The sequence below is a fragment of the Salminus brasiliensis genome, chromosome 4 (genome assembly GCF_030463535.1).
Source record: "Salminus brasiliensis chromosome 4, fSalBra1.hap2, whole genome shotgun sequence".
Taxonomy (NCBI): domain Eukaryota; kingdom Metazoa; phylum Chordata; class Actinopteri; order Characiformes; family Bryconidae; genus Salminus; species Salminus brasiliensis.
This window is the reverse complement of record NC_132881.1, coordinates 32,975,404-32,987,610: the sequence shown is the minus strand read 5'-3', so window position 1 is coordinate 32,987,610 and position 12,207 is coordinate 32,975,404. Positions and strand designations below refer to the sequence as shown.

General features: G+C 41.7%; 1 protein-coding gene across 2 annotated transcripts in view; it reads left to right on the top strand.

Annotated features, from left to right (window-relative positions):
* The window catches only part of tacc2 (transforming, acidic coiled-coil containing protein 2), a 74,677-nt gene that overhangs the window by 9,246 nt on the left and 53,224 nt on the right, over positions 1 to 12,207 (top strand). The window contains exons 1-2 of one of the 2 annotated variants that reach the window (XM_072678091.1): positions 8,467 to 8,525; positions 8,661 to 8,896. In XM_072678091.1, the coding sequence (XP_072534192.1) occupies positions 8,523 to 8,525; positions 8,661 to 8,896 (239 nt within the window). In that variant the 5' untranslated portion in view covers positions 8,467 to 8,522. Of the gene's footprint in view, positions 1 to 8,466; positions 8,526 to 8,660; positions 8,897 to 12,207 lie in introns of those variants that run through there. The other variant, XM_072678090.1, reaches the window with a different exon arrangement.

The window sequence follows — 12,207 nt, the reverse complement described above, 5'->3', positions numbered from 1 at the left end:
TTAGCTATCAGCAATGGCTGTAGTGTGATCTCCAAGAGACGATTTCCTAGACCGGGGCTGAAGCCTAGTATTGGACTGTAGAACATTTTGAGCAGTGATTTTTCATTGAAATTAAAATTAGGACTAGGCTTAATCTTTGTTTGGGAAACCAGCCCAATAAGTCTAACCTTTTTTTAATTGTGTGTGAACACCAAAAAAATCATACATTTGTGAGTCTACAGCCTGCATTGTTCTTCATACAGTCTTAAGCATAAAGGTGCTTCAAATTGTTCCTTGAGCGATGCCATAGAAGAACCTCTTTTGCTTCCATAAAGAAACATTTAACAAGGAGTGTTGGTAAAGAAATTTACATCAAGTTGGTCCTTTAGACTGTTAACTCTTAAACAGGCATCATAACCACACAGACTGCTGTAATAAAAACGAAAGATATACTGATTGATCGGCCAGTGACTGGATTATAACCATTTACAGCTTGATCGGCCATGACCAGTGACCAGTGACTGATCAGTCTTAAATACAAGGGCGGAAACAAGTTCACAGTTTGCAACACCTGTAAGGCCAAAAGAAGGCCATGGAGGAACAACTTCCAGAATATTTGGAGTGATAGATGAATAAGACACTTGAAAGCACCATCACCCTGCTAAAAATACCTATTGTGAAGAAGCCAGCAAAGAGGCTAAAGCTAGCGAAAGTTTCGAGCCAGGCACAAGCCAGCAGCCTCTGCTGTGTTTCTTTAGCAGTGAATAGAACAAGGCCATTACAAGGAAAATAATGGAATTCAGTTTCTGTAGTCAAGGAGAGAGGTTTTAGAAACGTATAATAATAATATGTTGCTAAATATGTTACCCAAGTACAAAATAAGCAATACTTCTCGGACGTTATGTTACCAGATCCGTTTAATCTAATGTCACGGCACACATGCGGCCTACTACAAGTTGCTCCCAGGCCAATACAAAAACCGCACTTCATTTGTAGTTGGTTTGTAAAAAGAAAAGGGTTTGATTCGATCCTCTATTGCAGTTTATTTCTTCAGCTGTTTGACTTTAATCCCCTCATTGAATAAAGTGTGTAATTCTGCAGCAATGTGATAAAAGGAAGAAAGTGTACTGGCGTGATGTGAGTCAGATAGTCAGATATTTACACCAAGCTACATGGAAAGTTACCATTACAAACTGACTGAATGTAATGTTTTATTCCCTCTAATTATTACATCTTTGTCAATTTGGCAAAAATGTTTCTCTATGTGAAAAAGAAAAGCATGTGACTGCTCAGTTGAGTTACCCAGTTGAGGAAGACAGAATTGGATGCTCACATTAGCTAAGCATAAACACTGCACAAGATCAAATCTCTAAATTTCTTTCTAGATTGAATTCTATGTGTTCAACCTTCAGATTGACATGTATGTAAAGCCATTTACTTGTTATGTAATATGATATGAGCTTGTAGTACATTGGCTATCTACAGCTACAACTGTCTAGAGAGGTAGGTAGCCATAAACATTACATTTTACTCATGCATAGACATGCATAAGAGGCTGTAATTGAAGGACTAGACATATTTGCCCATGTTTTATTTAACACAGTCAATGTTATTATATTCTAGTTCTATTATATTCCAGTGCAGTTCTGTAATACTTGTTTGTTTATACCTAGAATTATGCTACCGGGGCTTCCTGAATGGGTCATATGGGGAAAAAAAAACTTGAAAAGAAACATCATTTGCAGGAAGACAACCACAAGTTGGAGAAACTCAAATAACACCATAGAGTATCGCTAAAAAGAACCGTTTGGAGCACCTTTATTTTTAAGAGTGTATGTTAGTGTATAAACTGCAGGTTTGGCAGTTGCGTCTGTTCAGCTGTAACACAGTCAAAGTGTTAGATGTGGAGATGTAAAGAACATCTATGCATTCGCCTCAAAGAAGAGGCTTAAAAAAAAGCCCCCCAGCATTATGGAATTCTTGGATTATCTTAATAGGATCAGTCTAAATGTTGAGTTGTCGGCTGCTGCTGGAGCGTAGCTGCCCTCAGTCAGTTTGCTTGTTTTCTCAGAGAGAGCTCTACAGTGCACTTGGTTTTGCTCCAAACAAAACAGTTCCACAGACTGTCTACAGCATATTATGACTCAAAGCTGCCATGTATTTATCCCAAGACCACTGCCTTCACCGCAGCCTCTCTTCTGTTTTCTTTCTGTGTCTCACACCTTCATGTCTTGACCACAGGAGGGCGCCACGGACAGTGTGGTGATCTTTCCTCCCCAGGAAACTCAGTCTGGATCCACATTTGAGGTACTAGTGAGCTGCACTTGGCAGAGTGACCCAAGTGCTAAAGTTTAAATGTACAGTGTGTGTGTGTTTGTGTGTGTGCGTGTGTGTGTGTGTGTGTGTGTGTGTGTGCACACACGTGCACCTTTTTTCATTCTCTGCCATGTTTTAGACCATCTGGGTTGAAAAGTCATGACGACAGTAAGTGGGACAGTTAAGTGGAACAAATAGCAACAATTACCACAACACTGTTGGGTGTAGGAGAGACACATAGCCTGAGTCAGTTGAGAGTGTGTGTGCTGTCTAAGCTCCCTCAGCTTTAGAGTCAGTCATGGGGAAGGCTGTAAAAAAGGGGTTGGGGTTATTAGGGGCCGCGGTAATTAGGGGCCCAGGGAGCACTATATCACAAATCTGGCAAACTTGGTCTAAGGCTGTTTGTGTGTATGTGTGTGTGCGTGTGTGTTTTTGTACACTTTTAGGAGAAAAATGGAAAACCTATTAAAATATACAGTTATACATTTCTCTTTGGTTACAGTTATGGTTACTGAATTTAGACATAGTACCTACGGGACTTATGGGACCTGATGTCCTTATGTCCTGACATTGTATAAATACAAACTGTGTGTGTGTGTGTGTGTGTGTGTATCTCAGACGACCTGATTTAAGCATGTGTAGAGCATTTGTTGGAGTGCTTTGTGTGCAAGCTCACAACAGTTGTGTGGTATGTGTGTGTGTGTGTGTGTAACTTGATTCCCTCTTAGGGGACACTCCAAAGATGACCTTTGGCCCATTTCCCAGCATTCACCTGCAGCAGTAGAGTCATAGTGCAGCTCTCAAGTCTTCCTAACAGGGAAAGACAGAACAGGTCAGAAAAAGAAGGAGGGACAGAGGGAGAGAGAGAGAGAGAGACAGGGGGAGGAGAGACAGGGGGAGGGATCAGATGAAGTAGGAGTGTTATGTTGAAAGAGTGTGCAGGAGGGGGAGGGCTTTTCCTCAAGTTGCTTGTGTTTGTCTCACTGAGTCTCGGGCAGAGCCGGCACCTTCTCTTTTAGCCTGTGAACTGCTGCCTGTGAGGAGTCCTGTCTCGCCTTTTCTTTCTTTCTTTCTCTATTTTGCCCTCGCGTACACTCTCACATTTGGTGTAGTGCCCTTATCCATTTGCCCTGAGAGGGGCATGGAGCTTTACCCGTAGAGGAGGTGAGCTGAGTCAGGACACTGAGGCCCTGGAGCATGTGCTGCTGCTGCTGCTGCTGCTGCCCGGCTGGCGGCATCACAACACACCTTCTGCCTGACTTTACTGCACTCTTGCGCCACTGTGTTCTCCCGCATGCGTGTGTGTTCTCCTCTAAGCCAAGGTGAGTGTGTGACTGGAAGACCGGTGGTGCCTGATTGTTATGGAAACACTGCTTTACGTGAATGAATGAATGTATGCATGCATGCCTGAGCCTGGAGAGGGGAGTGGGAGAGTTGCAGTGAACACTGGGGAGGGTTGGTATAATGAATGTGATGAAAGTATCAGTTTACTGAAGTATTGTCCTAAGATCCTAAACATAATTACAAAAAGGGACCTGAAAAAATGAGTTGAAAATGAGTTGAAAATGAGTGGAAAATGTGTGTTTCGGTGCCTCAGTTCCTCGCTTTCATGGCTGCAAACTTCCACACTGGTTTCATAATAACTTAGTAGTAAATAATGTGTGATAGTTTTAAAGGGTTAAGTGTGTTTACAGATGGATTGTTCTGTGAGTTATACATGACTGTTACACTGGTGTTTTGAGAGCAAAGGAGCATGTTTTAGTGTACTGTTCTAATCTGATGTATGTTTTCATTGTTGATACTGTAAATCTTCATTTTACAGTATGTGTTTTAGCTCCAGTTCACAACAGCAGTTACCTAAACATACTGTTTTATACACTGTCCTGCTATATTTTTTTTCTCTGAAACACTAACTTTCCTTATTGTACCGACATTGAAATATAGTTCACCCTTAAACGTCCTACATGGCCTATATATGGCCCACACATCAGGTCCTCACATTCATGTGTACCTAACTTATGTTTACATTCATTCATTCATTCATTCATTTAGCAAACACTGCTATGCAGGGCAACGTACAAAATGTGAAACAGTGAAACAAACACAAAGCTTGGCTGTATGGGTGAATTATATTTAGACACACCACAAAACAGCGCTATTATAACTTGATCTAGGTAAACAGTTACAGGTGTAAACTTTTTTTTTTTTACGTAAAAAAAGATAGAAAACATTGTTAAACACAAATATTAAATGCATGGAAATGAAGTACAGAAAGGTGCCACCCTTAGTCTCATTGTAGTTGTCTTAAGCTTAATAAGTGTGTAATGAAGAACCTACCCTGAAATGGGTTCAACTGCAGTCAAAGATTCCTTCCATTGGTTAAAGAGTGTTTTTATGTATTACTGTTGCTGCGGTAACCGGTGTGTGGTTTGGACCCTGTTAGTGAGGAGCTACTGTAATGGAGGATAATGTGCTTATACACACTGCAGGGGGAGACCACATGGGGTCTTCTTTTCAGGTTAGCTGGACCTGTAGGTTGAAAGACAAAGGCAGGCACTGACCCCTTTCAACCACACAACGGACCTTTAACTTCAACAATCGTGCTTCACCTCTGTCGGAAGCTTCTCGCTCTGCTCACGGGCTCTGGGGTCATTGGAGCAGAGTGGTGGATTATCTTGTTTATTCGTTGATGAGGAAAACTGCTGATAGATGTTACATAAAGATGCAACAGATGAAGTTTATATAGGGCTTGTAGGCCCTGTCCGCGATTAGGCCTTTAAAAGAAGATACAAACAAGACAACACTGTACTATGTTTGTAGGTATGCATCTTTGTGGGCTGTGGTTTTCACTATAGCAGATGATGCTATGGATGCTAGAAAAATAGCACACTGTCTGAACACCAAGTTCCTGTTTCCTGGACTAAATGATGGTGTCAATGGTGACTCACTGTTGGAAGTTGGATTGAGCACAGAAGCTTGATTTAGATTATCTTCATTATATACAGCTTCTCTTACCATGTAGTTCTATAAGTACAGACTGTAGTCCGTCCATCTCTTTCTCTACATACTTTGTTAGCTTCCTTTCACCCTGTTCTTCAATGGTCAGGACCCCACAGGACCACCACAGAGCAGGTATTATTTGGGTGGTGGGTCATTCTCAGCAGTGAGGTGACATCGCAGTGTTGGTGGCGTGTTTGTGTGTGTTGCACTGGTACGAGTGGACCAGACACCGCAGTGCAGCTGGAGTTTTTTTTTTTAAACACTACGTCCACCCACTGTCCATTCCATTACACACAATCCTACCCTGTTGGTCCACCTTGTAGGTGTGAAATCAGAGAAAGGAGCTCATCTGTTGCTGCACAGTTTGTGTTGGTCATCCTCTAGTCCATTAGTAGTCACAGGACACTGCCCACAAGATGCCTTTGGCTGGACATTTCTAGTTGGTGGACTGTTCTCAGCCCAGCAGTGACACTGAGGTGTTTAAAAACTCCAGCAGCACTACTGTGTGTGACCTGCTCGTGCCAGCGCAACACACACTAACACCACCACCAAGTCAGTGTCACTGCAGTACTGAGAATGACCCACCATTCAAATAATACCTGCTTTGTGGTGGTCCTCTGGGGTCCTGACCGTTGTATTTATTTGATCAAAACAAAACTTATTTGAATAAAGAATCATAAGTATGATCAATACTTGGAGCATTATTTTACTGACAAAATGATGACCCTCTTGCAACTCTGGTGTAAATATATATATGTGTCTAAGCATATGAACATATATCCACATATGAGAAGAGCTCTGAGCTCCTTACTTAGTTTGTATTTGTTTGCATAGGAGAAGTAGTGATCTTTATGTGAGGGGCCTGCAGTATGTGTTGAGTGTTTACTGAGGTCTGTACAGATTATAGAGAGTATAGAGTATAGGCAGGAAACAGGAAGCTGTGAAGCTTCTAACAGAGCGTGAGAAACACAGGCCACTTCTCTTAGTGTTAAGATGCATTAAATCATACCATAAGCACAATGTCAAGGTAAACAAATGTACCTACCAGTATTGCATGTGTATTTAACTGTTTTTACATAATAACATAGAAATAAACACACCGGCACTGGAGCTGAGCTGACCTAAGCTGTTGGTGGAACAGTTAGATTACAGCTGTTTATATATACACAAGGCCGTTTGCTGAGTATTACAATATTAAAGGGAAAGAATGGGGATTTAAATAGCTGTCGGAGTGATGCAGCACAAACAGCCATTCTACAGGTGGATAAAGAAATCTTGGCCATGGTGAGGGAGCCTGAGAAAGTGCAGGAGGCTCTAGGGACTGACATTGTACTACAGAGAGAAGCAGTGTACAGTACGTTGAGTCTTACAGTACAGGGATTGTTTGTGGTTTCTGATTCCTGAATGCCACGTTCTATTAGAGTCTCAGTTTGATTTGTCTTATATTTTGGGGTGTAAGAGAAAGTAGAACTACTGGAGAACATTGTTGTTTTCAAACCCCACATGCTTGATGTCATGAGCTTGGCATTGAGCTCTCTGAATACTTTATCCCTGTTTATATGACTCTACACTGAAGACAAGTCATTTGGAAGTCTGCGCCTCAGTGTGGAGGAGGCCGAGAACTGGATTGGTGAATGATTTTACCTTGAATGACTTGCAGTTCTTCAGGTGTGCTGTCCTGATTTTACCTGTAGCTCTACACTGTGAATCTGAACCTTTAGCTTCTAGTAGCACTTTTCCCCTCAGTATTCAGTTGAGCTGATCTCTAAGTTGTCTGTTCTCACACTTTATGCTACTTTATGTAATATACAAGGGAGATATGTCCTTATTTTCCTGGACGTCTTTTTGCGATATATATATATATATATATATATATATATATATATATATATATATATATATATAGTGGGTTGTTCCCACTATAAGCTAGGTGGTCATAATATTCTGATATGACTGTGTGTATGTTCACACATGGTCTTGCAGCCATTGCCATGAGCCCACTTAAAGCTCCTCAGCCACAACATCCTAACTATGGCGGATGCCTGTGTGTCCCTACTGTTGAAAGCCAAAATATGGTCAACTTTGTCTGTGCAGTATGTCACGCAGGGTGTGTTTACTATCACTTGTTACTGCCCAGGCTTGTTTATTGAGTTTATAAGAGTGTGCATAAGCTTCTCAAAGTAATTGAGAATCTGCATATGGCTAGGAATGCCTGTGTGTAAACTGATGTCATATAATTCACCTAGAAGAAGACAGGGGGATTCTCAATGGGAGAGCCTGTAATGGATTGGATGTTGGGCTGCTGGAGTAAGGCATCTCTAATGCAACACTGCACACTGCTTAGGTTTGTAATAGGATCCACTCTTACTGTAGTTCGTTTGTGTGTGTGTGTGTGTGTTTGTGCTTGTGTGCATGCATGTGTAATTGTGCTCTCCTTCTCTGTCAGTCTATGAGGAGAAATATGTGTGTGATGATGTGAGCATTGCTGTTTGCAGTGCAGAGAATCGCCGGCAGTCGCCCTGCTTAGCTGCATGCAGATTAAAAGCTGTAGTTATGGTCAGTATGGGGCAGATGAGGCGGATACATTTTGGAGACTCTGTCCAGATTTACTCAGTAGTCATTCACGAAAATGTCCCAGAGGCCTGGCCATTCACAGACTTTTGCAGCAGCATGCCGGCATATGATTAGATGTTTGTAAACGGCTCTGTGGTTTCTGGCCTAGCTGCTTGGTAAGATGAGGTTGTTTTATAGCTTTGGGGAAAAAAAGAACAGGCAGGAAAGCAGTTGAACCGGCTCGGTGAGGCTGTGTAATCATTTTTCCTCAATTCCCCTTTCTGTGGAAAAATATCTGCCCGAACTCGTAGACTGTCCGTGCCAAGTGCAGCATGCAATTTTCAAACCGGCTTGGTTGAAAGCTCCATGATGTAGTCGTGACTTGTCTAATCATATATGGAGTATACTGTAGGCCAGGGGCTACTGATAGATATTAGAAAGATCACTGTCATTCCACTGCCTGTATATCCAAGTACATTACAACTCTGATTGTCTCTGATGATCTTTCTGTTGCCATATGACGGAATGACAAAAGATCAGGGTGTGTTGTTTGAAAGAGCTTACCTCAGCGCTGTGTTGACACAGGGTGTGTTTACTGTGCCTAAATGTCAATGCCTGAATGCGTTGACAGCAGTGTAATTCTTGTTTCATTTGTACAATTAACCAGTCTGTCGATGGTAAATAACCATTAGTTCTACCTTAGAAACAAGCTAGCCTACTTGTTTGATCTCAGTGACACACACAACGCAGAAATGAGCAGCTGTGGATTTTGAATTCTTTTCACTGTTAATGCTCTTTCTTGTGTCTGTCAGGCCGACGTTCACGCAGAGAGAGTTGCTCCGACGGGGGATAAATCCAGCAGTGCAGAGAACGGATTACTTCAGACTGAAGCTCAGCCCAGCCACGGCCCCGCAGAAGAGGCACAGAGCCTCGCTCATGAGGAGCATAACCAGAGAGAACAGGAAGACGAGCTTGAGTTTCCGCATGACCTTCTGCCGAGTATAGATCTAAGCACCGAGCTCAACTTCACCTGGGGAGCTTCACTCGGGTAGGCCCCTCCCTCTGTTTTCCAGCCACTATTTGTTGCATACACACATACAGATGTAGACAGACAAATACACTAAAGACTAGTGTTGACAGGGTCTCTCCAGATAAAGCAGAATCAAGCATGTTGTTAGAATGGGGCAAGTTACAGCAGGCCAATGCTTTGGAACTTTTTTTATTTTTACCATCTGATGCAAATCCTTTTTTGCATACTCAGCTCAGGTATACAAAAGCATTTTTAGACTTCTGATGGACTGCCTGCAGGAATTCAGTAATAATCAAGGTGCACACAAGCTATTATAAAGCTGAAGTGTTTTACCAAAGGGCACACGTCTGCAGTTTTGGTGTTGTACTGAATTAAAACCCACATTAATAACATTTCATTTAATCCAAGGGTATTTATGTATTACCCGTGAGCTATGTCAAATTCACATGATTTTCTGTGTCCATTTCCTCTGTTTCATGAGAAAAAAGAGGTATTTTGAGAATGTGAAAAGGTTTGGTCAGTTGTTTGTTGGTCATCTGTGTGTAGATGCATTATAGATAATGCACAAGAGGGAACATACTACTGTTCTGCTACTACTGAACAGCCTGATACATGTTGTAAGACATACTATATACACTGTTCCAAACGGACAACATCTGGAAAACCTTTCCTTATATGCCACCTATCAAGTACTCTTCCATTGTCTTACAGTGGGCAAATAAACTCGGCAGATCGAGCGGATTTCCATGACTGTGTGACTCACTGTTGTGGAAAGTTTGACTGTAGAAGCTATTTGCAGACTTGTGCAAGAACATGTTGGTGGTTGAAATGGTGGTTGTAGTGCAGGTGTAATGTGAGCTTGACCTATTTGAATAATGGCGCTACAGTGGGATTTTAAAAAGACGACAGCGTATTAGGAAAGTCACTGGCTCAAAGTTATGACTCATGCACAAATTTATTTGTTCATTTAAGCATAATAATCTAGTTTCATGATGGGGATCATGTTAGAGAACCTAAAAGACACAAAAGCAGATCCTTCTGCCATCTCAGATCATTAAAAAATCATATTAATTTCCTGCATTACTCTGTCATTACAAGCATACAAACTTTTCATAGACTTCCTTGACCAAGTATGCATTGAATCACTTAATGTGACTCTTGTATGCGGTGTGAAATTCCTATTACTGCATATTTATATATATATATGTGTGTGTGTGTACTTTTATGAGTAGCAGTAAACAGGTGGGCTCAAGTGAGATGAAGAATGAGCCAGTGTCACTGAGTGAGCAAGTTAACCCCCTGCTGGTAGGACTGCAGCATTACATGGAGTCCAGTCCACCAGTAGTGGGCCTCATAGAGAGGTAATACAGGAGCAGCAAAATGGAGTCAGAGAGAAATCAGGCCTACTGCAATATTTGTACTTTATCTAAATTCCAGGAACCACCTGGAACTTATATAAATTATTAAGATTGGAAGTTTGTTTTTTGAGTTTTAGGCCTATGCATTTTGCCTTCTTTTTACCTTAAGGGAGCAGTCTCCCCCCTTAAGCCCTAAGGAAATTATTTAGTAATTAATCATAGAGTGTAAACTTTTGTATAGCTGTTTAGCTTGCCAGGTTTTGTGGCGTCCCACAGAGTTTAGGGCCTATGGAACTGATGTAAATGATGACTGTAATGAAATTTGGGCATGCATACAGAGTTTAAGGAGTTAAACTTAACAAAACATGCCCATAAGCTTCAAGTCTCAGAATTGAGTGCCAAAAGTCCTACAGTGCATTGGAGAGTGTAATGCACAGCATATTTGCCAATTTGACATTAATACTGACGATTGACACTAGGAAAAAACTAGCTGATTTACAGATTTACCTACTTATCATCCTACTGGTTTGGCAGATTTACCTACTGATTGTTTTACTGATATCTATTCTTGTTAATTATGACTCAACATAACATTTATTATATATAATGAGCTCATAAAAACATCATGACGAACCATCGTCTTTCCAAAAGCAACCACATTATCTTAAACACGATTTTAAGGCAGCATAGATCTCTCTGTCTCCTTAATGCTTTTGGAGTGTGCTTGCTCATGCACTGTTGTGTTACGCTGCTGTGCACTGAATGGAGTGCCCAAGTGGTTTATTCACTGACTGATATAGATTGATCTCCTTTGTTGGTGTGGACTGAGAGAATCTTGTTTTGGCTTGAGTTATGATGAGCTATGCTGAAGCACTCTTTAACACACTCTCTGGCTGTGTGGCATGTGGTATATGTCGGCCTGCTACACTAGATCCAACATTAGAGAGACCTTTTATCCAGAAACAAGTGTGTGTGTGTGTGTGTGTGTGTGTATGTGTTTGGGCCTGTGGATGTTAGTGATGCATACAAAATGCATGTGTGTGAGGTTGCCAGTATACTTTATAGTTCATATTAGCCATCAGCTTATATTTGCACAAGCAGCCTTTGGGTCCATTTGGATCCACTTATTCTTGACGTGTTCCAACTGAGGATTGCAGTTATTGGGTATATGGAGAACACAGTGGGGTGTGGATGCATTATAATGTGCCATGCAGGTTTGTGCCAAAGTTTGCTTCAGGCAAAGACACATACATGCAAAGACCTGCTTTTCAGGACACCCTCTCTCTTCCTCCAGCTGGCAGAATGTATAATTAAGGTATTTTAAAGGAGCGGCAGCTTTTCCGTAAGGATCATTTATAGTAAAAACAGAGGGGCATTAAAGGGGCCTGTTATCACAGCACACAGTACAACACTGTCAGGGTCTGCCGGAAGGTGACCTTGTTCTCACACCTATCCAGTCAGGAGCTGAACCACTTTGTATTGGTTTGTTTCCATTTGTGGTTAAAGATGATTGATTACCGTGAGGTAGGTAAAGACTGCCCTCTGCGAATGCCTGTTTAAAATGGAGGCACACTGGAGATCTCATTGAGTTTGGAGAAGGGGAGTGGGCGGGGTATAGCAGAAGAAGTTGGTGTCCTTTTATTGGCCAGTGACTCAGCTGTTGTGATTCAGCATCATGAATACAACAATATACGTAGCCAGTGATGACGCAGTTCCCTATCTGATGCCTGCTTCACTAGGAATGTGTGACGTTTGCTTGTATTTGGGTGCTATTCTTGAATTGTAAGGGCCATATTGAAAAGATATTGACCAAAAGAAGTCATTAGATAGCTTTCTGGGGCTAAACAGTATCTGAATGTGCTTGGCACTCTCTAATGGAGAGGCTTTTTTTCCTGTGTGGATTAATAAAAACAACCTGTCATGCTGTGCATTTTGCATGACGCCCTGCCCTGCCTGCGGAGTGTGGAATGG